At 27.5% G+C, this 23719-nt stretch overlaps 4 protein-coding genes across 9 annotated transcripts in view; 1 reads left to right on the forward strand and 3 right to left on the reverse strand.

The window, feature by feature from the left end:
* Positions 1–40: 40 nt before the first annotated feature.
* LOC726394 (centrosomal protein of 290 kDa) lies at positions 41–10913 on the forward strand. 2 transcript variants are annotated; one of them, XM_026440113.1, is made up of 23 exons: positions 202–381; positions 594–678; positions 871–917; positions 1001–1087; positions 1151–1286; positions 1375–1511; positions 1585–1823; positions 1899–2031; positions 2100–2290; positions 2363–2504; positions 2591–2828; positions 3045–3210; positions 3685–5034; positions 6036–6333; positions 6945–8113; positions 8181–8379; positions 8464–8696; positions 8989–9136; positions 9204–9596; positions 9678–9844; positions 10073–10271; positions 10344–10601; positions 10714–10913. In XM_026440113.1, the coding sequence occupies exons 1-23, from the start codon at positions 202–204 to the stop codon at positions 10786–10788; spliced, it is 6270 nt and encodes a 2089-aa protein (XP_026295898.1). In that variant the 3' UTR covers positions 10789–10913. The 2 variants fall into 2 exon arrangements, with proteins under 2 accessions (XP_026295899.1, XP_026295898.1); XM_026440114.1 differs by lacking the exons at positions 9678–9844; positions 10073–10271; positions 10344–10601; positions 10714–10913 and having other exon boundaries at positions 41–381; positions 9204–9295; positions 9406–9498.
* Positions 10914–11041: 128 nt separating this feature from the next.
* On the reverse strand, positions 11042–12872 carry LOC726377 (eclosion hormone). 2 transcript variants are annotated; one of them, XM_006557328.3, is made up of 3 exons: positions 12785–12872; positions 11566–11667; positions 11042–11477 (listed from the first exon to the last, which is right to left on the reverse strand). In XM_006557328.3, exons 2-3 carry the CDS (start codon positions 11663–11665, stop codon positions 11311–11313), a joined length of 267 nt encoding a protein of 88 aa, XP_006557391.2. In that variant the 5' UTR covers positions 11666–11667; positions 12785–12872; the 3' UTR covers positions 11042–11310. The 2 variants fall into 2 exon arrangements, with proteins under 2 accessions (XP_006557391.2, XP_026295903.1); XM_026440118.1 differs by lacking the exon at positions 12785–12872 and adding an exon at positions 11949–12772.
* A 404-nt stretch (positions 12873–13276) lies between these two features.
* On the reverse strand, positions 13277–16718 carry LOC113218517 (putative mediator of RNA polymerase II transcription subunit 24). The gene has a single exon (XM_026440117.1). It carries the CDS (start codon positions 14551–14553, stop codon positions 13309–13311), a length of 1245 nt encoding a protein of 414 aa, XP_026295902.1. The 5' UTR covers positions 14554–16718; the 3' UTR covers positions 13277–13308.
* Positions 16719–16914: 196 nt separating this feature from the next.
* The window catches only part of LOC412013 (chorion peroxidase), a 52818-nt gene continuing 46013 nt past the window's right edge, over positions 16915–23719 (reverse strand). For 2 of the 4 annotated variants that reach the window (XM_026440115.1, XM_016911965.2), the window contains 8 exons: positions 23121–23253; positions 22903–23030; positions 22706–22815; positions 21633–21725; positions 21201–21370; positions 20792–20900; positions 19798–19888; positions 16915–17422 (listed from right to left, as the gene is read on the reverse strand). In XM_026440115.1, the coding sequence (XP_026295900.1) occupies positions 17282–17422; positions 19798–19888; positions 20792–20900; positions 21201–21370; positions 21633–21725; positions 22706–22815; positions 22903–23030; positions 23121–23253 (975 nt within the window). In that variant the 3' untranslated portion in view covers positions 16915–17281. Of the gene's footprint in view, positions 17423–18000; positions 19740–19797; positions 19889–20791; positions 20901–21200; positions 21371–21632; positions 21726–22705; positions 22816–22902; positions 23031–23120; positions 23254–23719 lie in introns of those variants that run through there. The other 2 variants (XR_003304520.1, XM_026440116.1) reach the window with 2 other exon arrangements.

Genomic DNA, 23719 nt, shown 5'->3' on the forward strand with positions numbered 1-23719 from the left:
ATTTTTATTATTATAAAATGATATAATAATTTTAATTTTTATTAGTTTTAGTTCTTTAAATTTTCGCTAGATCTTAAATTGAAAATTCAAAACAAAGTTTCCATAACAACGACTGGCAAGCGTCACTTGTAAAGTTCAAACAAAGTAATTAGTTAAAATAGTGGGGTTATAGTGGTGATAATTGATAAATCATTGTGAAAAATGGGTCGTACTGATTGGGATCATTTATTGTCAACGGATCCATCATCGTTGACTGATGATGATATGGAGGATTTTTATCCTGCTATAGTTAGCTGTGATGTCGATGACATTAGTGATATACATAACCTACGAACTCTGATGAAACTATCTCAAGAAATACTGCAATACAAAGATCATCAAGTAAAAATAATTATTTAAATTGTTATTATCTTATTGCTATTATCTTAAATTGTTCTTTATAGAATATCTTTATTATTATTTATGTGATATTTATTCAATAAAAAATAGCACTTTTCTTTTTATTCGTTTGATTACATATTTCCTTACATAAAATAATATAAAAATAATTAGTATCATTTAACATAATATTTTTAAATTTATTTGCTCAATAGGTAGAATCGTTACTCTTAGAATGTGGTGAATTAAAACAAACAATTTCTTCTTTAAAACCTGAACCTGCTAAACGTAAGAGGAAAGGTAAATTGTTTTTGGGTTTAAAATAAAATTTAAATTAAATAATGATTATTGTTAATTAAACTACTATATTTATTATATCAAATTTATATTATTAAACCTACTATATTAACTTAATATGCAATATAATAATGTAATTATATTGCAATTAATATTATATTATAATATTACAATAAAAAACATTTTATGCGATAGAATGGGATATATCTGATACAAAACATGAAACTGCTGAATTATCTAAAGTAAGATATTTGATTAATTATATACTGAAGATATATGTATAATATATTTATAATATTTCGTAAAATTATTTTTGTTATTTAAGCATATAGATATATCTGAAAATACTGATTATGATGATGTTTTGCAAGGAAAAAATAAAAAGATAAAAATTCTTATGACAGAATTGGAGGTGAGTTTGGATAGAGAAAATAATGAAAAACAGTATTTTGATAGATTTTGATATATTTTATAGAATACAGAAAGAGATAATGTGGTATTAAAAGAACGTTTAACAACATTAACTCAAGAAATGGAAGATGCAACAGAAAAAATGAATGAAATGGCAGAAGAACTCAGTTCTGCTCAAATTAAATCTATTGAATATAAAGGTTATTATGACGAAATAAAATAAATAGGCAAAAAGTTTTCAATTAGATTATTTTATTACATATTAATACTATTATATATTAATTTCAGAAAAAATATCTGATTTAGAACGTGAAAATATTGCATTAGTTAGACAAATTGAGGAAATTACAATTCAACAAACAGATAGAGATAAAGCAATAGATGACTTTAGTACAGCAATTGATGTTAGAATTAATGAATGGAAGGTATATAGAGATATAATAATTGTCTTATTGCCAATTCAAAATAAAATTATTAAATTTTACGATAATTTATTAGATAATATTAGAGGAAAAAGACAAAGAAATTTTGCGATTAAAAGAAAATTTATCCCAATCATTAGTACAATCTGTCGTTTCTGCTAAAGAACAAAACAAAAGCGAAATAATTTATTTAAATGAACAAATAGATTATCGCGATAAAATTATAGTTGAATTAAAAACCAAACTAACTGAAGCCACAGTTGAAATTAATGAGAGTGCAACTCTTATAGAAAAATTAAAAATAGATGCACAAAAGTATGTATATATTTTAAAAAAATAAAGATGTTCATAATAAATTGAAAGTTAAAGTTTTATTGATATTTCCTTTAGAGTAAAAAAGAGCGACAAAAAGAAAGAAGAAAGGGATTTGTTAAAAAAATTACAAAATGCGAACGAACAAATTTCCAAATTGCAAGTTAAATTGAACGAAGCGGAAGAAGATGCTGAATCAAGAAGTAGTAAAGTCAGTCTAGATATTCTTAATTTGTCAGATACATTTTTTAAATTTTAAAAATATTTTATTTTATTTAGTTATGCGAAGTATTAGCGACATTAAAAAAATATGAGGACGAAAATCAAAGTTTAACAGATGCATTGAATGAAATAAAAGATCTGAAAAATGATTTAGAAAATAAGAATGCGTATATAAAAGATTTAATTAATGTTGTGAATAAATTAGAAATGTTGAATTCTTATCAAGAAATGGAAATTATAACTCTTAGGTAGTTAATTATATATATTCATGCATCTTTCGAAATTTTTCTATCCCATATATTTAATAGTGAAAATTATAGGGAAAAATTAGGTATTCCGGAAGATGAATCTGTATCAATTGAACATGCTTTAGCGAAACGTAAAGAACAAGAAAAGAAAATGGAAGAGTTATTACAACAGAATAAATTGCTGATCGAGGAAAACTTAGAATTAAAGTCAGACGTAAGAAATCAATAATATTAATAATATTTTTTTTTTATTAATTTAGAAAACAATATTTTTTTTTAAATTACTTTAAAATATTTTAGATAAGAGTATTAAAATATAAATTATGTAGGACTTCGAAAGAATTAGATTTTTCAAACACTACTGTAAACGAGACTACTGAATTTTTCCATTCAACCAAACTGGCAGAATCTACGCCTACGTGGCATTCGAAATTAAATATTTCTGAGCTGCAAGAAAATATGCAGATGGTTATAGAAGAGAACGAAGCCTTAAGATCAGGAATGCACGAAATTCTGGATAGTATTCGGAACCAAGATGGTGAATTTTCGCTACTTTTAATGGTACTTTAATGATGCACAAATGTTTTCTTTTTTCACGATAAAATTTCTTTTTGATTCTTTTTTTTCTTATCTTTATTTTTAATAACACACGTAAATTATTAAACACACCTATACTAACTATTTTTTTTTTTTTTCATTTTTTTTATCATTCCATTTATAAATTAAACAGATAACTAATTATTTAATATCTCAGGAAAAACTAACGTAGAAATACAGTCTAGTATCTTAGAGAGATTGTTAGAAGCTTTAGATGTGAGACATTTAGCAGGATGGTATCATCCTGCAATGAGAATGCAAGAGCATCTGAATGTTGTGCAAGGTAGCAATACTGAATTGAGGGACCAACTTAAACAATTAAGGTAGGTATTAACATGTATAATTGTAGCTATGATAATTTGGGAAATATAATTTTATTTTTTTATAGAATTTCGTAAAATAATAATTTATATTTAAGATTAATTTATTGAATAAAATATTTTTCTATTAAATATAAAGTATATTAATATTATTATCATTATTATATTTGTTATTATTTGTTATTGCTGTTATTATATAATTATATTACTATTTTTATAAAGCAAATTATTATGTTTATACTTTATTTTTCTTCTCCTAAGAAACTTTTTAATTAATTAATTAATTATGTATATTGAATCATAATATTAAAAGTTTGAGAATTTTAAAAAGTAATTTTAACTTTCAAAGTTGAATAATGGTATCAAAGGAAATGCATTTTTTTTTTTTAAGCTTTTATTTTATTGTATTATGATATCTAATTATTATAATTCGATATAATTAGTAAAAAGTGATAGTAAAAATATAAATAATTGCAGAAAAGAATTGCAAAAAAAAGACAATATATTGCACAAATTAGTTTTGAACAAGCATGGTGATTTTGATAAGATTTATCGAAACACTGAAGAAGAATCTGATAGCGAAAAGATATCGATATATCTGACTGAAATGAAAAATTTGCAAGAAGCGTACAAAAGTGAGGCAGAAGAATGGGAACAGCAAAAGAACTTGTTATTAGAGCAAAACGACGAGTTTAAAAACGAAATTGAAAAATTAAAACTTCAATTTGATGTTTATGAACAGAGTGCAAAGATATTGGAAGAGGGTGAGGATGAAATTCGAAAAGCTTACGTGATTAAAACCAAAGAATATGTAGAGGCTTCTGGCGAGGTTCTAATAGCGAACAGAAAGGTTATTGCTCTTCAACAATTATTAAACAATGAAATCACGAAAGCTTATCAAGATAAAAAGGAATCGATAAAAAATGAGAGCTATTTAAGCAAATCATTAGCAGATTCCAATAAGCATAATAAGATTCTCGAACAAGAGATTTCGATATTGCAAAGTAATTTGTTCAATACAGTCAGTTCTACCATTTATAATGAAATGAAGGAGAAACACGAAGAATTAAATATTCGTTTCCGTAATTTAACGGAGAATAATTTGATGTTAGAGAATGATAATGAGATACAATATTTAAGAAAAGAATTAGAATTGTTAAAACAAGAAAAAAATCAACTTATAGATCATTTGCAGAAAGAAATCGATTGCAAAAATGATCAAGATTTAATGGAAAAGTTGAAGGAAGCTCAAGCGAATGAACTTTTGGAAAAGCAAAGAGCGGATCATGTGACTAGTTTACATGAAATATTGCAGACCCAATTGTCAAAATGCGAGGAAGATCTCAAAGGCGTAATTGCTGCGAAGTCTGAATTACAAGAGGAATTAATTATTCTGCACAAAAGATTATCTAAAGATTTGCATTTCGAGAAATCCGAGCAATTGGACGATAAAAAAGTACCAGCAATAAAAGATAATAATTCAGAGCTTCAAGTAGAGATTGAAAATTTGAAAAAACATCTGCAGATTACTCAAGAGGAAGCCAAACAGCAATATTCGTTGAATTCCTTAAAAATATTGGAATTGGACAATCTTAGACATCACATATTAAATTTACAAGCAATTAGTGAAGATAAAGCTACAATTTCGAAATTGGATTTCGAATTGGCTAGTAAAAATATAATAGAAATGGACTTAAATGCACAGAAAGCGAAATTGGAAAATGAAGTATCCTATTTGCAAGAAGAACTTGATAAATCAAGAACAACTTGCGAAGGGTTGCGCACTTTTGTGCAAGATTGCCGAAAACAATGTGATAATCGTTGCAGGTGAAATTCTATTTGGAAAATTGTTCTATCTTCTTTAACGACAATTATTTTGTGAAATTTCATTAATTTTTTTATATTTTAAAGTACAATTAGGGACAAAAGTAAATAAATGAGTAGTCAAAATAATTATTAACAAAGTGTATTTAAAATCATGTCATCATTGTATCAGTATTTAATCTTTATAGTATAAATATAAATTATTTAAATTAATAATTAAAAATAATACTTACAGTTGTGTAAGAATAAATTAAGTTTTTATAAAAAGTTATAATTGCGAGAAGATAAAAGTAAATGGAAATGTAAAATTATTATAAAAGTGAATTAAATTGATAAAAAAATCTATTTTGTAATTATTTTTTTTATCTTTAAAAATTCAAGAAATTTCATTTTTTAATAGAATTTGAACTTTATGTCGAGAATTTAATATCCGAATCATCAAAAAATTTATTATTTTTTCGTTGTTTAAAAAAAATAACATTTATCAAATTTAATTGTTAATGTAACATAGTATATTAATAATATTATTTTGTTTTCTTCAAATTTTTTATTTCTTTATAATAGTGATGTGATATTTATTATATTTATATGAAATATATATAAATATTGTAATACATAAAAATATATAAAATTATATTATATTTATTAACATGTATAAATGATATAATTTTCATTAATAATTATTTTCATTATCTATCATTATTTACTTTTGTCTTCAAATATATATCTTAGATATTCTATTTCTAAAATACATATTTTAACTATTATACATATTTATACATATAATATTTTACATATATATATTTTAAGTATTTCATTTCTATTTTTAAAAAATATCTTAAATATCTAAAACATTTATGTATTTTGATAAAATACATAAAAATTTTATATTAATGGAAATGTAGATATTATCAAAGTATGTCGTTGAGGGAGATTTGTTTTATTGTTATCATTTGTACGATAGAAACATAAATTTTATTAAATTTAATTAACTATCTTTGCAGAAAATATGTAGATATTATAGAATTTTTGCAAAATCAGTATGCAGGTTCCACTTCTATTAGCGCTTTAGATAGAATAGTCTTGTTATCAATAAAATTGAAAGATGAACGTCAGACTATTAATTCTGAGATGAAAAAAACGAAAGAATGTTATGAGAATGTGAAGCAGCAGCAAGAAATGCTAACCAATCGTTTGAAAATCGTTGAAAATTTAAAAGATATACTAGAACAACAGATTGGAAGTAATAATGTGCAAGATATAATGCAGCAATTTTCGGAATATTCACAATATACTTTAAACGTATGTGATATTTTTATCAAATTTTTAATAAAATCCTTTCTCTTATATAGACTGATATACTATTAAAAAACGTAAATATTTAATATTTTTTATATAAATATAAGGTATATATCGTTATATAAACTATGAAAGATATATATATATAAAATAATTGAAATAATTTTAAATTTTATATTTTTGTTTATCATAATTTATATTATGTTTTTTAAGATTTTCTTTCATAAATTAATATTTTTTATTTAAAAAAAGAATTAATTCATGAAAAAGAAAATATTTTTAAATTTGTTTTAATATTGTATTATATTATTTTTTGAATTTTATTATATTCTGTACATTTTTTTATGAGTTACAATTTATATAAAATGTATATATAAATTATACATCTAAAATGTGCAAGACATGAAAAATCTATATGATAAATATGAAAAATATATTTATATAGAAATCAACGATTTATTCATTAATAACTATATATTTTATTTTTTTATCTATTTTATTATTTTAAAAAATAAAATTGTAGAAATATTAAAATTATTATTATTTGTTTTATTAAGTATATTTAAAATATATAAAATTTTTTAACTCCAAATTAATAATTAACAATTGGATAGGATTATAAATACAAACGAAAAATAATGCAACTGGAATATGAGCTACAAATTGTTAACAACAAATATATGGAATATGAATCGATTATAAATCAAATGGAGCACGATATGGTACAAATTCAAAAAATATGGAATAAGGGACAGAATCAACAATCCAAAACAGACACACATAATATTGCAACCAGTCCTACTTTACAAGAGAATAAACATGCATCAGTTCAAGCAATCGTAGATTTAAGTCCAAAGGGAATACAAACAGATCCATATACTTGTTGCTTGAACAAGAAAGAAACGAACGAAGTTGAAGTTCAAACAATTTGTTTCGAAGAAAATAATGATTCAGAAAATCTAAAATTTGAAGAAAAAACGAAAGAATCGACGAAAAAAAATACGGAAATGGAAGTAAATGGGAAAGAAAAATCGATTTATTCCAAAGAAAATGTAGAATGCAACGAGCAAGAGGCAAAAAAAGAGAAAGAAACGACGAAAGAGAATAATGATCAAGAAATTTCATTACTTCGCGAACAATTGGACGAAGCATTGAAACTCGTTTCAGAACGATCTTCTACGTTAATTAAATATGAATTACAGATAACGGAATGTCAGGCGAAAATAGATTCGTTAAATAAGATTGTAAAAAGCAAAGATTTAGAATTAACGCAGAAGAAAAAATTATTGGACGAGTACAAGCTTTCGTCTGAATTGGAAGTCACTGACACACAATGCAACGAATATCTGGCCTTAAAGTCGACGATAAATAGCTTGCAGAAATTGCTCAGTCAAAAGGAAGAAACTATAGCTAGATATCAAAATTTATTGAAAGAAGACAGGGACGAACACAGCAAAGCTGCGGCTCGTTTGCAGGAAGAAATTAAAAATTTGCACATACGTATTTTGTCGATGGAATGCGAAACTCAAAGAAGTTTGGAGAAACACGATAATGGTAAAAATAACACGAAAGAGGAGCCTGAAAAATTGATTGATAAAAGCTTAGAAATTACGTCGAAAACTGAAGATATAAGAAATATCGCGATGAGAGTGGAAGAGATTGCTAGATTACAAGAAAAAGTCTCGACTTTGGAAGCAGATCTGAATATCACTAAAGAACTGAGCGATCGTTGGCATCGGTTGGCGGAGGAAAGGCTCAAACACATGGATCGTATGAGGGAAAGGTAAAATTATGAATGATAAAATAATAAAATATTCTATATATTGAATTATAATATTGTTTTTCATTAGGTTGGAGGAACAACATAAAAGTGAATTAGACATTTATCTTGGGGAATTGGCGAAATGGCAATCAGAGGCAGACATGTTGCGCAAACAATTGTCTGAAAATCGTATGATGGTTACAAAAGGAAACATTACTTTGTTGAAGGAGATGCAGGAGAAGGATGATAAAATTCATCAGCTTAGTTATGCGTGTCAAGAATTACAAGTATCTTTAAAATATTTAGAAATTTATCATATATTAAATATGTATCTTTTATCTAATATATATATATTTTTTTTTTGAATGAAGAATGAAGTTCAGTTAATGGAATCTGCGACTCAAGCACGGCAAGCAATAACTCACGGAGAGTCAGCATTGAAGATACATGAAATTACGCCAACTTTGAGTGCTCACGATGATATGCAGCAACAAGACACCGTGTGCCGTACAGATACTGTGAAAAAACAACTGCAATCACTGATAGAAAAGGAGAAAATGTATAAAAATGAGATATCTGACTTGAAACAACAACTTAGCCGCAGGTATTTTTGTAATATAATTTGTAATATATTTTGTAAAATAATAAGAATTATAATATAATGAATTCCTGTTTTGATATTTTTATATAGATAGATATCTTGAGATTTGTTAAATAAAATTTAAATACAATATTTTTATAGAATCTCTATAATTAATAATAAAAAAAAAATAATAAATATTTTGAATTATAATAATCTAATAATTAATAATAGAATAATAGAATTTTTTATGCAATTTTTTTATTTTAATTTTAATTCTTTCTTTAATTACTTTTTTCCATTATCTTTGTTATAGATATATGGCCGTAAGAATTCAAGAGAAAAAAACTTCTCAGCGTGAAAATCAACTTGAACGCAAAGTGAAATCTCTAGAGGAAGAGCTTTATAAAGCTCGAGCACAATTGGATAAAGAGTATCTAGCTCAGGGAGCAAAGAGAGCCAAAGTACGTGATATTTTATTTATTGCATATCCAAAATTTTCACGCAATAATTTTAAAATCTATTCTATAGACAGCGGAAGAACTTTTGTTATGGGAAAAACAGAAGAAGTGGCAACAAACTGCCGAAAAATTGAAAGAGAAATTGAAAGAGAAAACGGATGAGTACGCAAAATTATTATCCAATTATGAGAAACTTCGATCAGTGGTTGCTTGCATGGAGAGAGAAAAATGGTATTTAAAAAGCAAATTAAAAACGGAAAACAATATCGTAGGTGAAAATACATCAGCTCGATCCACGATTGTTCATCAAAATATAATGCAGGAGCTTCAAAAAGAGTGTCAAACTTTGCGCGATCATATTAGAGAATTATCCAATCGATTGGAGAATGAGAATAGCGAGAAACTTTTGCTCCAAATCGAAGAGCAAAAGAGACACATTGCTGCTTTAGAAACAGTTTCTCAGGTCTGTCTCTTTATTGCTATCTTTTTTTGTTGTTTGTTTGTTTTTTAATTGTTTCTCATATTTGTCAATAATATTTCGCAGGGTAACGGTAACGTTATCAATCAATTGGAGAAACTGGAAATGACTAAAGATATTCTAGAGAAAATGAATTTAAAGCTGGAAGCTGAGAACTTCGAGCTTCGTATTGAATTGGAAAAGGCAAATGCGGATACGCCTAGATTGAGGGAAAAAGTTGAACATTTGGAAAAGTAGGTTTCTTAAATTAAGTTTTTTATTATAAATTTTTTGAAAATTAAATACAATTCAATGAATTGAACACCATAAAATTTTGACGAATAATATTTTATTTTTTAAATTTTCTCATACATATTCTTTATTTATTCATTTTGAAATAAAAGAAATAAATAATTTTTTTGATAGATTGAACAATAATAACAAGATAATCAATATTTTAATAATTTATTGTTTATATACAGGTACATAGAGTTGTTGAAAGTAGAAAAATCATCTGATTCGACTCCAAGATCGTCGGACAAAGATTTGCGAGATCATGGTACGAAAAAATCTGTTTTGGAGATGGAAAAAACGATTTTTACTTTGAAAAGAATCATCGAGAAGTTGCAGGTAGAAAATAGACGTCTCAAACTCGGATCAAAAAAAAATCATGCATATCAGGCAAGAATATAATTCTATAGAGCTTCTTATACTTTCATTTCTTTCATTAATGATTATGCATATGACACGCAGGGTAAATTATTAAATAATCAAAGCGAAGATATATTACGGAAGAATTACGAAGAAGCACAGAAACGAATCGTTGCATTGGAGACTGATTTGCAATTAGCTGAGCAAAGAGTGGCCGCGTTAGAAAAGGTACAGAAGGAGGAGGATAACGGAGAGATAAAAATTTTGAGGGAACAATTGTGCCACAAATCTGAACTTTTAGACAAAGTGAAATATTTATTATCAAGAGTTGCCGTGAATGAGAAAACTCTTCGACAACGAGTAAATATACATTTTTATATATATAAAAAAGAAAAAGAAAAAATGCTTCGAGTTAAAAAAAAAAAAAAAAGAAAATACAAAAAGATAATATACGAGACGTACATAATTTCAGGTACAGCAACTAGAATCAAAGCAAATATTGTCTACGATACCAGAGTGTCATGTAATATCTCCTACTCCAGAATAGAAAAATCGGTGAGTAGAAAGTTTATGATACGTTCTATCTATTCAAGATTTATATATAGATACCAATAAAATATATAATATGTAATATTTACTATCCTCTTTTCTTCTTTTTTCAATGATATTAATTATTAAAGAGATATTTTGTTGGCTTTTGTTTAATATCAACACATATTCATTTTCCATTTTGATATTAATATAATATATAAAATACTAATAATATTAATAATAATACTACTACTATATATGAATAATACTTTAAATATAGACTTAAATAATAATATTCACAGATATAACAAATATGAAATTAAATAGTTTTAATTTGTTATAATCACGTATTATGTGTCTTCCTGAGAAATTAAAAAAAAAAAAGAAGAAGAATTCGATATACTTGTTACTTAATAGACAGATTATATTACGTTTGTATACTCTATTTGCAAATTCAGGCGACACTTTTGGTATGTTATGTTATATTTAGCGCGAATAATTGTTAAACAGCGAGGAACTTCAAGTCGATCTTATTTTTCTAATATTCGCTATCAAGCGCTTGGAGGAATGGTTGGATCGAGTCCTCATCCTCGCAGTCGGGAATGAGTTTTCCTTTGTTCTTGAAACAAGAATCGGCACACTTTTGTCCAAGGAAGTACGGGCCGAACATTTTCTTGCATTGAGCGCAATTTCGGATACAGACTCCTTAGAAAATAATTTCAATAATTAATATTCAACGAATGAACAATCGAATAAATTTAAATTCAAAATATTATTTTGCAATTAAACTTACCTATGGCTCGTTCGAAAGGAACGCTTCCTGCAACGAGCACGAATACCATCGAATAGACTAAAAAGAGCACCAGCAAAATCGAACGGATCGAAGTGTTCATGACTGCAACAAACGTGAAATTGAAAACGTATTAATCCATCCTAAATAACAATTCTTTGCCTAACAAATTTCGAATACAATATATTATTAATTATTTTACAATACAATTGAAAAAAAAATGGATAATTCGTGATGAGAGATTAACAAGACTAATAAATATCAGTTTTTATTCCATCTCTAATATAAGAAATGAAGAAGAAAAAGAAAAAAAAATATTTAATTAATTTTAACGAATTTTAACGAAGATAAATACAGGATACAGGATTATAAGTTGCAAAGCCTACTCTGACAGGATGTTCAAAGCCAAGCGTTGATATCTCATTCACTTTCCTCGATTAATTACCGGTCTTGGTTCGACAAGGAGGAGGAGGAGAAGGAGGAGGAGGAGGAGGAGGAGGACAATAAAAGGAAAAAGAAGGGGAACGACACCCGTGAACTTTCAGGGATAAATGCTCCAAGTTGTTGAACTTAAGAGACGGCCGAATGTTTTGAGCAAACAGAAACTAGGTATCGTGTCATATCTGCTTTTTAATAAATCCGAATTATCCTTTCCGTTCACGAATGGCGATACTTATCGGCCGCGAGCGATTATATCGCGTCTCTCGGATGAATAAATTTTTCTCCTTTTTTTTTTCCTTTTTCTCTCTCTCTCTCTCTTCCTCGTTTTCCTCTTTTATCTCCCTTCCCCTCCTTCATTTATACCGTCATCTATATAACCAGATCGTACTTCCGCGTTCTCCTTAACGGTCATATTGTGAACACATAAACATAAATATGGATGGAAGGTGTCTCTTATCTCTCCGTCTCACAACCGTGTCTCTCTCTCTCTCTCTCTCTCTTCAGGAAGCAAAGATTGAAGATTCAAGACCGAGGATCGATCGATCGATGTTAACGCACGATCGATCGTGGAAACAGCGATAATCGTGCGGATCAATGGACCAGGATGTGTGTGTGTGTGTGTGTGTGCACTTCGTTGAGCATGGACAATAACGTGTAAACCCGTTGGGCATGGATCGATGGATCGATGGGATCGGTTAGGGATAAAGGATAGGGTAGTGTACACGTGACCGGATTATGGAAATGCGTTCTCTCAATATCGGAACGGTATCTTTTTATTTACCTGGTTACTGGCGCTTGGAAACAAGCTTGGAGGAGCTGCTGGAATTGATAAAACCAGACGAGTGACACTGAGCACTGTACGATGACGGCCTTATATATCCGTTTGAGGCCAGATTCATCCCTCGAACCGAGGGAAACCCCGCTATGCCTATCTTACCTTAATTCGATTCCTTTGATTTCCCGCGTTCCTCGCAATCGTGCAACTCTCCTCCGCGACACCGGATCTCGCAGAGAAATTTCGATCGATCCCGGTCCGCTTAAAGATGATCTAACAGTTTTATTCTTAGTTGGATAAACCGTCAAGTATTATAATGGATATTTCCTCGCTTTTAGAAAAACAGGATCTGATCAATTTTATTCTAATTTATTCGTCATCTTGTTCTCGCGATATTTAACATAGGCGTGACATAATAATTATTCGGAAAAAAAAAGATGGATCGAAAGATTCGATGGAAAGATTAGCTGTCGCGATTGACGACATCTTCATCCGTGTTTACAACGCTGAGATTTCGATTCGATATGCAGCTATTTCCTCCTTTCTTGCGCTTCCATGTCCACTCTCGGAGATTTATATTCCAAGGGCCAGAAGTTTTTGTATCCCTCCTCGTCTCCGGCTTCCATCCTTTCATCAACGTCCCCGTTCAGCCGCGAGACTCGACTTTTCCTTCCCAAGATTGCCGACAAAGCTTCGTACGTGTCCCCTTTCAAGTTTCTAATTGCACCTTCCGTGAAATATCGGCGCAAGGGTTTCTCTTCACTTTCGAATCCTGGCAAAGGATCATTTTCCTTCTCCTCTTTCGAGACAAAACGTTCGTCCTCCTCGTTAGAATCCTCAGGATTTTTTATTCCCTCCTTTGCTTTCCGAAAGATGGAGTCGGTGGATCGATGAGATTTCGACAGACGATCGAAAGTATCGGCAGAATTCCTTTGGCCGTCCGCTCGTTCCCTGAACGCATTATCACTTTCGGATTCGTTAAAGTCGGCTGAAACTCGTTTCCCGCTCTGTCCGTACTTGGCCCGTGTCTCCTTTTCGAGCAGCTTCAACTTTTTCATTATCGGATCGTCCTTAAGAAATTCGTCTAGATCGAATGGCTTCCTGTATTCGTTTATGTCGAAAATTATGGGACCCGACTCGCTTCCTGTGTCCTCCTCCGGATCTTCCCCTCGTGGCTCGCCATTTTCTCCTTCATCCACGTTGGAATTGTTTAAATTGTTATTACCGTTCCGCGCTACATTTAAACGTTTCTCTTCTTTATCCTCCTCGAATTTGTCGCTTTTTAAACGTTCGAAAGAAACGAACTCCTCTTCGAAATCGTCCGATTTATTTTCATCCTCCAATTCTTTTATATTCGTGTACGTTTTAAAATTTGTGAAATTTGAATCGTTCAATCCTTCGATCAAATTTCCTTTCCCTTTTAACGAGTCTCTTACAGACTTCTCTTCAGAGTTGTCGTAATTCGTTTTCGATGTCTCTCGATCAATAAAATCACTTTTCCCTTCTTTCCTTCGGCGATCCTTCTCGTCCAAACTTTCTTCCCTAATGTCAGAGTAATCTGGCACCTCGACGTATGGAATTTTGTTTGGATCGTAATCTAAAATATCCAAGGATGTCGTGTCATTAACATCTCTCTGATGATCCTGTATATTGATGTAATTTTCACGACTTTCTCGTTTAATCGAGTCTTCGTTCATTATATTTTTCTTAATTTTTATATCGTCAAACTCTCGTGAATCTTTCGTATTATTATCGTTTCCCAAATTCTTTTGCATCTCGAAATATTCGTTATCGTCAGAGGAGACTGATACATAACTGTTCAATTCCTCGAACAAAGGTTTGATTGTACCTTCATTCCGAAACGCGTGCTTCTTTTCTTGCTCCTCGTAGCTCAGCTTCGGATGACGATAGAGCCTCCTCGATAAGGGAATTTGTTCTTTGAAGCCTACGTAATTAGGTTTCTTATCCGAGGAACGCTTCGAACGTTTTACCGTAATTTCTTTTCGATGATCGTTCAACGCATTGCTATTGTTTCTACCAGATTTTACGTTTTGTGAAAATGTACTTTCGAGTATTCTCGAATTCTGATTTGTGCAATTTGAAAAATCTATATCATTCTTTCCTATTTTGCAATTAATCGTCGATCGTTTTTCAAATTTTTTATCGATTTTATTCCTCTTCGACGGTTTTTTCACACTCCTTGCAGTTAAAAGCGACTCGATTCGTCTCGTTTTAGCCTGAAAATTTTAAATTTTCGTCACGTTAATGCCACTTTTGTTTCCTTTCTGAATAAGACAGATCTAATGTTAGATAAATATATGTTCGTGTGATACGTATATTAAATAAATATCTCAAGTACATGGATATATATATATATATATACACATATATATTATTTTCACCCAACATTGTGCGCCTTCGATACAGTGCACAAGAAACATAGATGCTGCCTTTAACTACCTTGTAAATCATTCTCTCCCGACTCAGTAGTAAATTTCACGTGCTCGCCACAATGAAATATTTACCATGCCATTGCATAGAACATTGTCGAATTCGAAATGGATGATATCGTTTTTATTTCAAATTTAAAGGAAAGGGAAGGATAACTCGCAAAATTGATGAAACTTCCATAAATGGCACTCTCGTTAATGTGATTTTATTTATGATACTTATGTACAGAATATAATTACAAAGTAAAAGATTGCGAGTGTACGATGGTTCAGATGATACTGTTTTTTTTTTATTTTTATCTGTAATTGCGAACATTTTTTTTTTAATTTTTAATCCTGTCCTCTGAACCATTGTGCACGCGTATATTTTAGGATGGAACAAGATACAAAGGCAAAATTTATTCGTGCTATTCTAATAGCAAAGAAAAGAATATCTTGTATATATAATGATATTTAAGCTATTAAATTTGAAATTTTAATTTTTGATTGATTTTATAAATGTTTTTTTGAATAATTTATTTTTTGTTTTTAAATATTGTTTTTTAGTACATGAATATGTAAAAATAAGATTATGTACTCATTTATATGTTAAAATCCATAAACTTATAATACATAAAATTAATTCTTACATTAATTGTTCAGGTATCCATTTTATTTAATTAAAAAAGTTAAAAAATTTTCAAATTCAACTCGATTATTATCTATTTTGAACATCATATTTTCTATCAATTTATATTTTGAGACAAGATTTTGATTATCAGGAAATTACTCGAATAAAAAATTGAATAATATCAAAAATTTTGGCTTATTAATTTTCTTAAAAAGGATTAAGAAAAGAAAAAGTAAAAAAAGAAAAGAAAAACAAAGTTATTGTTTCAAAAATTCATTTCGCAGGAAATTTAAATCTGAAAGATTAGACTTTTCTTCTCTACCAGAGAATAGCTATATTTTGACATTTTCATTTCATTTTAGTGCACATATTATACATTGTATCTAGTAATACAATAACGTTTGAAGCAATAAAAATAAATACCATTTCACCAGATTCACACTCCATAACATTACGCCTTTGTTGTTTACTAATATATTTATTAAAATAAGAAAAAAAGATGTAAAATTATATAGAGAAAATGAGGAAAAAGTTATATGTCTAAAAAAAGAGCGTTTAGTAAATTATATTCGAAAAAAGAATGTATAGATAGATATAACATTATACAAATTAGTATTTCGATACTCCAAGTTGTTTTTCTAACATGATAATCTCTATAAAGATAATTATTTATAGATTATAATTTTAATAATTATTTATATTATAATTATTTATGTTCCATTGATTTATGTTATTTACTTATTAAGAATGCAAACATAATATTTTTAGCATAAATTAAAATTTCAATTAAATACATATTCGCAATTTTGACAATGCAAGTAATATAGCTTGATATTTATTGATATTTATTGATATATTCATTTGGTGGAAGATATGGAATACTAATTTGAATAAAATTTATTAATAGTTTTATTAGTAAAAAAATTATATATAAAATTTGTATATATAAAAATATATAATTTTACATTAAAAATTTAAATTTAAATAAAATTCAAATAATAGTTTTAAAAAAATTTCAATTTTATATATTTAATATAGACATAAGATTCAATTTTACTTTACTAAACAGAAATTTAATATCATAGATAAGCTTTTTCTAGTATATATTAGCAATAAATATCATTAATTTTTTCGATATATTTATTAAATATAAGATATAAATGGGCAGCGTCTTAAAATGTTAGAAAATGCGAGGATGAACAAAATTTATTTCTCTTCTCTTTGTACAACGTTAATCACACGATAATAGATACGTGTTCTAATTTAATGAACATTATAAAAAAAAAATTACTATATAAATTGAATTAATATATATCTTTAAATTATTTAAAAAAATTACGAAATAAAAAAGCTACCGTCGTTTCAAAAATTCTATTCTTTTACGCGATTGTTCATCCTCGTGCATCTCGATGCTCTTTATAATCATATAGTCGATTTGCGCGATTACTTTCTGAATCCCAGATATGAAGCAATGCCATTAATGCTTTCAAAGAAGAGTCGTAAAACTTGCTGCCTGTTGTATTGGCTCCGCGCCTTTTCCGATCTCATTGGCTGTCTTGGTACATCAAGCTCCTCCACCAATCGCTATAGTACAACAGGTTTTACATTTGTACGTGCTCGTGCATCCTTTGTAGAATATTGCTAGGGAATTCTTGTCGAGATCTTCTCCAAAATTCGACTTTTTTTCTTTCGTCTCGCGTTTTCATATTTTATATTAAAATATGAAATAGGTTAATGCGTTTTTGCTTTGCAACAATATTCGTCTTCTGCACCATTTTATTTTATTTAGGGAAAAATTATATTAAGCCAATCCCACAAATAAGTACGTTTTTACGTTATTAAAGATTTAATACATTTTTATTGTGCTAGAGATTTTATAAAAAAAATTAATAAAGGACTCAATAAGAGAATAATTGTGAAAATGAAAATAGAGGAATGAGAAATATTTATCGCGATACACGAAAAGACTAGATAGATAATGGACATTGCTACCAACCTTGTGCGATTTTACGGAGGGAATGAATTTTTGCTATTATGTACATCGTGTGGTATTACGTGTGAACAGTGCGTTAAAAATTCGATAAGAAAGATGGATGAATAAAAAAAGAAAAAAAGAAGAATTTTGGTAAAATTAAAGAATATACTAAAAACCTGGCGAATAGTAAGTAAATCAAAAGCTGTAATTTTCCATGCATGGAATATATAAAAATAATTAGACGTTCAATTTTATATAAACTCAAATTGAATTATTTTTCATAATTTACATCATCGATAAAAAAAATTGATACGAATGTATATAAATTATATATATATATGCAATATATATAAATTATGTATATGTATATATAGAAATAAAAATTAACAAGTATAATATAATATACACATTTGAGCTATGTTTATCGATTAAAACTTCTGGCGAGTTGTCTCGAAATAATTGTATCGAATCAAATAATTTTATTAAACGAATCGAGATACTAAACGAAATTTTGCAAAATATAAATAAAATTTTTAAAAACGATTGCCCTATCACGAGTAAAATTAGAGTATTCGACAGGTATTCTCACGCTTGATTGCTCTCTATATCTCTGTTACTTCAAGGAGAAGTTAATTTGAAAGAATTCATTTCGCAAATATTGTTAATCCATATAAATCGTGCATTTATTCGCAATTGATATTATTATATCGTAATGAAATATTATAACACAGGCATAGCTAAATGCACTATTGTATTCATATACTAGATAATTGATAAGCGATTATTAAAAGCGTTCATAGAAATTGTTACAAATCGTGTTAAACGATCGTATTTACAACTTCGATGATTTAATTGAGAATTTTGCAATAAAAAGAGGTAGATCCGTTTCTTGACATATTTATATAATTACTTACTTAAAAAAAAAAAAATAATAATTACTGTGACGTGAACTAAGTGTAAATGTAAATTTGCTCATCAACAAGATGAGATCAGATTTTTAATTATTTTGTTCTACGCAGGAAATCTACTCCTATTCTTTTTTGCACTAACAAAAAACGATAATTCAAAATTCAGAAAGCAACATCAATTTAATAAATTATTTTCTTACTTATCATTAATAAAAAATAATTATATTTTTATTTTTAAATTATGTGAAAATATATCTTTTTTTAGTCAGTTTCTTTTTTTTAAATACAAGCCAAATTATTTTATGACAAGATATATATGTATAATATAATACGTTTTCCTAATTTTTTTCTAAAATTATTATAAACAAATCTACTGTCCTGCAAGATTCTCAATTTCCCTTTCGTTTAATAATTGCGATAATTAATGGTAATAATGCACAATAAGTGTCATGATTGTGCGTGCATTACGCCATTCTTATTTAAAGATGTATGCTACAAAAATCCTGGTTAAATCGTAAATATGAAAGCAATTAGTTTATGGCGTCTATATTACGTGAACGTCGTGAATTTCTTAATATTAATCTTTATACATTTAAAACATATAAAATTATAAAAAAAAAAATGTATAAAAAAAGACACATAATAAAAGAGAGACTACGTCGACATCATAATTTATAGTTTCGAAATATAAATTATAATTCTAGTTTGAATTAAAATAAATTAATCTCTAGGAATATTTCATCTAATCGAGGATCGCTAGAGCGGTGCCTATTCGGATGTTCTATAATTCTATAACATCTGTGTGTTGCATTTATGTCCGCCGCATCTATGTCCCTAAAGCTGATATTTCGAAATGGAACATGCAGGTTTTATCTATAATTTCCTACGCTACAATACCGTAATGTGTCTGAGGGTAAAAGGAGTGCCTAAGAGTCGTGCTTCTTGGCTCGTAACTGTTGTTCACTACATTGGTGATGGTATTCTGGTCTAGGCGATAGGTTCCCTAAATTTTTAACGTCTAAAAAACAGCTTTTTTATTTTCCATATGCCTGGTACGTCTCCGCTATATTACTCACGTATTGAGCATGATTCGCGGTTGGGAATTCTGCCCACTTGGTTAGATCCATACTGGGCAGGACGCCGCTTCGACAGGGTACTCGTGGGTTTCTGCAAGGTGAACGATGAATTTAATTATTTTTAAAATTTCTTTAAAAGTTATTTAAAGAATCATTTATATCATTTTTTTTTCTACATAGATTCTACGTAGATTTAAATCTTATCTAATTAAATAATATATATTAATATATCTAATACAATCAAATAACAATGATCCTTTTGCTCAAATTAAAAAAAATTAAAAAACACTTATGTGTAATTTTAAATTTAAGAAGGTTATTATTAATATGTATATATTAAAATATATTTTTAATATATATATATGTATATTTAGAAATTAAATCATTTTCATTATATTTTCATTAAGAAATAAATTAAAAAATTTTAATTTTACATTCTTATGGAATATATAGTTTTTTTTATTTTTATTTAAAAATTAAAGTGCTCATACAATTAAAAAATTTTAACATATAGAAAATAAAAAATTATTAAAGAATTATTAAATAATTATTAAAAAATCTTTTTAATTATGTAATTATATAATATTTAAATATATTATAACAAAATATATAATATAATATAAAACATAGTACATAATATATAATATTTAATAAGATCAATAATTATCAATTACAATACTATTATATATAATAAAAGATAAAAACAAATAATAATCAATAAAAATAATCACAAAAATTTCATAATAAATCTAAGATTTCCTCTCATATAGATAAATCACGAGAGATATATTGCTCATATTATATAAAATTGAAATTGAATATTACTTTCATTTTCTTTATTTTCTTTTTACATTTTTACCAATGATATATTAATTTATTGTATCATTTGAATCGATTTCTATGATTTTCAAAATAATAATCAAATATTTATTATAAATTTTATTATTAACTTTATATATTACATCTTTATTCGATCTCACAACATTTTACTTACATTTCATGATCGGGTAATACCATGGGATAAATCTGTATAGTATCGATCAAATCCGTGTTGTCGCAGATCACTCTAGCGAGTTTTATTTTTCGGATCTCATTCAGTTGATCTAAAAAGAATAAAAACACGATGAAAATTTTAATCTCAGTTCAATTATTTTTTTTTTACTGGTAATTCACTTTACAATCTTCCTTCTCAAATTTATACAAATTTGAAAATCAATATTAGAATCAATGATATTAAAAATTATTACTTATTCCGATTAGTATTCTAATAATTTTAAGAATAATTTTATTTAAGTAATTCTATTTGGGAATTCTATTCGCAGGTTGGAAACCGATTTCTCTAAAAATTGTATATATAAATTTCAATCTGTTGGAATATTTAGGATATTGGAAAAATCTCTTACCGAGAGTGAAGGACGATGGCTGGTTCGGCAACTCGTACCAAAATCGGTCGCCTCGACGGGAATAACTGAATTGCGTGGCGATTATACAGGCGAAGGTTGGGCCGAGCATACTACCCGGAAGTGGTCTCTCGGATACACCACCGGACCAGAGATCGACGTCAGCTGGATGCCTGAAGATCAATACACGCACCGTTATTTCCGGGAATTTCGTATTCAATTTCTGGAAATGATGGTTACGAACATATTTCCAAAGTGATTCACGATTGTGGAGAAATATAGCTTAAAATTAGCATCGGTTTGAAATATCGGTGAATTTATAATGTTTCTTCTGACAAGTTTGTGTTCGTTGAAAATGACTTGTTGTTGGGATATTTTGGAATTTTTCTTCAATTTATCGTAAAAATAGTCGGGAATGAAAGGTTAAACACTTACTCAAAAATCGAGCTATAGCGTCTGATCGTTTCGTTTGGCATGGAACCGTGAAGCTCGTCAAAAGTGTCTACCCAAGGAAGTCCACAGAATTTTCTGAAAAAAGACAGATTGAATTATCAAAAGATTGTTAAAAAATAATAAAACGGTTTAACTTAGTTAGTTAGACTATTTAACTTAGAGTTACTTTCATTTTTCTTATTTTTTCTTTTTAAATGATTTTTGTGGATTTCTATGAATTATTTCTACGAATCTTTTTAATAAGTTTACATATATGATACGATTATAGAATATTATGTATACAAATTAGAAATTACATATAAGATAAGAATTGTTAAAAAATAATAAAATGAAAATTTTGTAAATTAGTATTTATTTTTTAAAATCATCCCTTTTAAATTAATATAAAATATAGAATAACATTTATACAAAATTGTGTAAAAATTAAACATTTTTAATGAAATTTTAATAAATTATAATTTAAAAATTTAGTAAATTTTAGTTGATAAATTTTAAAAAATAAAATTTTAATAATAAAATGCAATCTTCTTTTGCAAATTAATACAATTTGAATATTTTACATATATTTTTTATAAATCTTCTAAATTTATAATTATTACACTTCATAGATACACAAGATATTAATGTTATGGAATGTTTTTGAAAAATATTCTATCGATTCTAAAAATCAAATTAAAATACATATGTATACTTTTTTATTAGATTATAAACAATTTAAGTTTTTGTTAATTAATGTGAAACAGAGATAAAGAGTTTCTATTCCATCTCTATTTTGTTTTATTTAATTCACAAAAACTTAAATTGGCTACAACTTAATAATAAATAAGTCTGAATTGATATTTTTATGTTTATTTTTTCTAACTTTTCTCTCTAGAATTGATTTTCCTATGAATATTAAATTCTACTTACATAATTTTTATATATATTAGAGATTGTTAGAAAGGATAATAAATTGATATTCTTTCTGAGTATTATATTTCAATTTTTTATAACTTAAAATCATTTTTATATAATAATTAGAAATTTATAATAATATAAATATCTCAAGTACCAACCTGAATTCCATATAACTTGGAATACCAAATTCACGTCCTCGTTGCATATTAAATGAGACCAGATCCAATCCAAACTTAGCTCCAACTTTTTTAAATAAATGATTTGTCACCTGAAATCGATATAAATTAAACATTCCCATGTTTTTTATTTTTTTATTACATTTTCGATATTCATCTCGAAGAGAATGGTTTCATACCTCTTGCGTGATAGAATCGTCCATAGCTTGAGCAACTTGGTTCATCAACCCCATAATGTATTCGTCGAAAACTCCAGCACGATACAAATCAAACGGTCTTCTAATCAAATCTGATAGTCTTTTCGAAGCTTCAAAGGAATAACAATAAGAAATGAATATATAGCTTTTAAGAAAATTTCATATTTAATCTTTCGATGAAATACCGGCTTCTGACTCACCAATAAATTTATGAGCTTTACTCCACCTTTCTACTGCCGTTGGCAATAATGAGTGTCCGAATCTGAAGGCTGCAGAAGCGAAAGCATCGATCACAGATGGATTCACGCTTTCGTCGTAACCATCCCAATAGCTCTGTATAAATTAAGTATAATACTTATGAATATTATATTTCATTATATAGATGAAGGAAGCAGAAATCATTAATTTAAACCTAATTAGCCAGATTGCGTGTTAAAATAATTAAATAATCAATATAATGATCAATTCTGAATTCTCAAGGATATTAATATTTTAATATATTTTTATTATAATAATATTATAAATAATTCATAAAGAAAGTAACTTAGAAAATAATTATTTTTTTATCATAAAAAATTTCTTATCAGAAAATTGTTATCAGATACAGAAAGTATTATATACTCTCATCTTCTCATTGTTAAAAAACAAAATTGAAATTGAAATGAATAGAAAACTGTGTTACTTATAATACTTAAAATTTGTATAACTGTTATTCATTGTGCTTAAAAAAATAAATCAAAATTATTTGTCTACATTTTGTAAAAAAAAAAAATTATACTTTATAACGTTAAAAGTAATT

This window comes from Apis mellifera, linkage group LG4 (assembly GCF_003254395.2).
Source record: "Apis mellifera strain DH4 linkage group LG4, Amel_HAv3.1, whole genome shotgun sequence".
In the NCBI taxonomy this organism is placed as follows: Eukaryota; Metazoa; Arthropoda; class Insecta; order Hymenoptera; family Apidae; genus Apis; species Apis mellifera.

Excerpts from the sequence above, each read along its gene's own strand:
- LOC726394 (XM_026440113.1), top strand. The coding sequence starts at position 202 with ATGGGTCGTACTGATTGGGATCATTTATTGTCAACGGATCCATCATCG. Across the intron at positions 1,088-1,150 it reads TTCTTATGACAGAATTGGAG|AATACAGAAAGAGATAATGT; the intron begins GTGAGTTTGGAT and ends TATATTTTATAG. Across the intron at positions 9,597-9,677 it reads CTTTAGAAACAGTTTCTCAG|GGTAACGGTAACGTTATCAA; the intron begins GTCTGTCTCTTT and ends AATATTTCGCAG.
- LOC113218517 (XM_026440117.1), bottom strand. The coding sequence starts at position 14,553 with ATGCAAAAGAATTTGGGAAACGATAATAATACGAAAGATTCACGAGAG.
- LOC726377 (XM_006557328.3), bottom strand. The coding sequence starts at position 11,665 with ATGAACACTTCGATCCGTTCGATTTTGCTGGTGCTCTTTTTAGTCTAT. Across the intron at positions 11,478-11,565 it reads TCCTTTCGAACGAGCCATAG|GAGTCTGTATCCGAAATTGC; the intron begins GTAAGTTTAATT and ends TTATTTTCTAAG.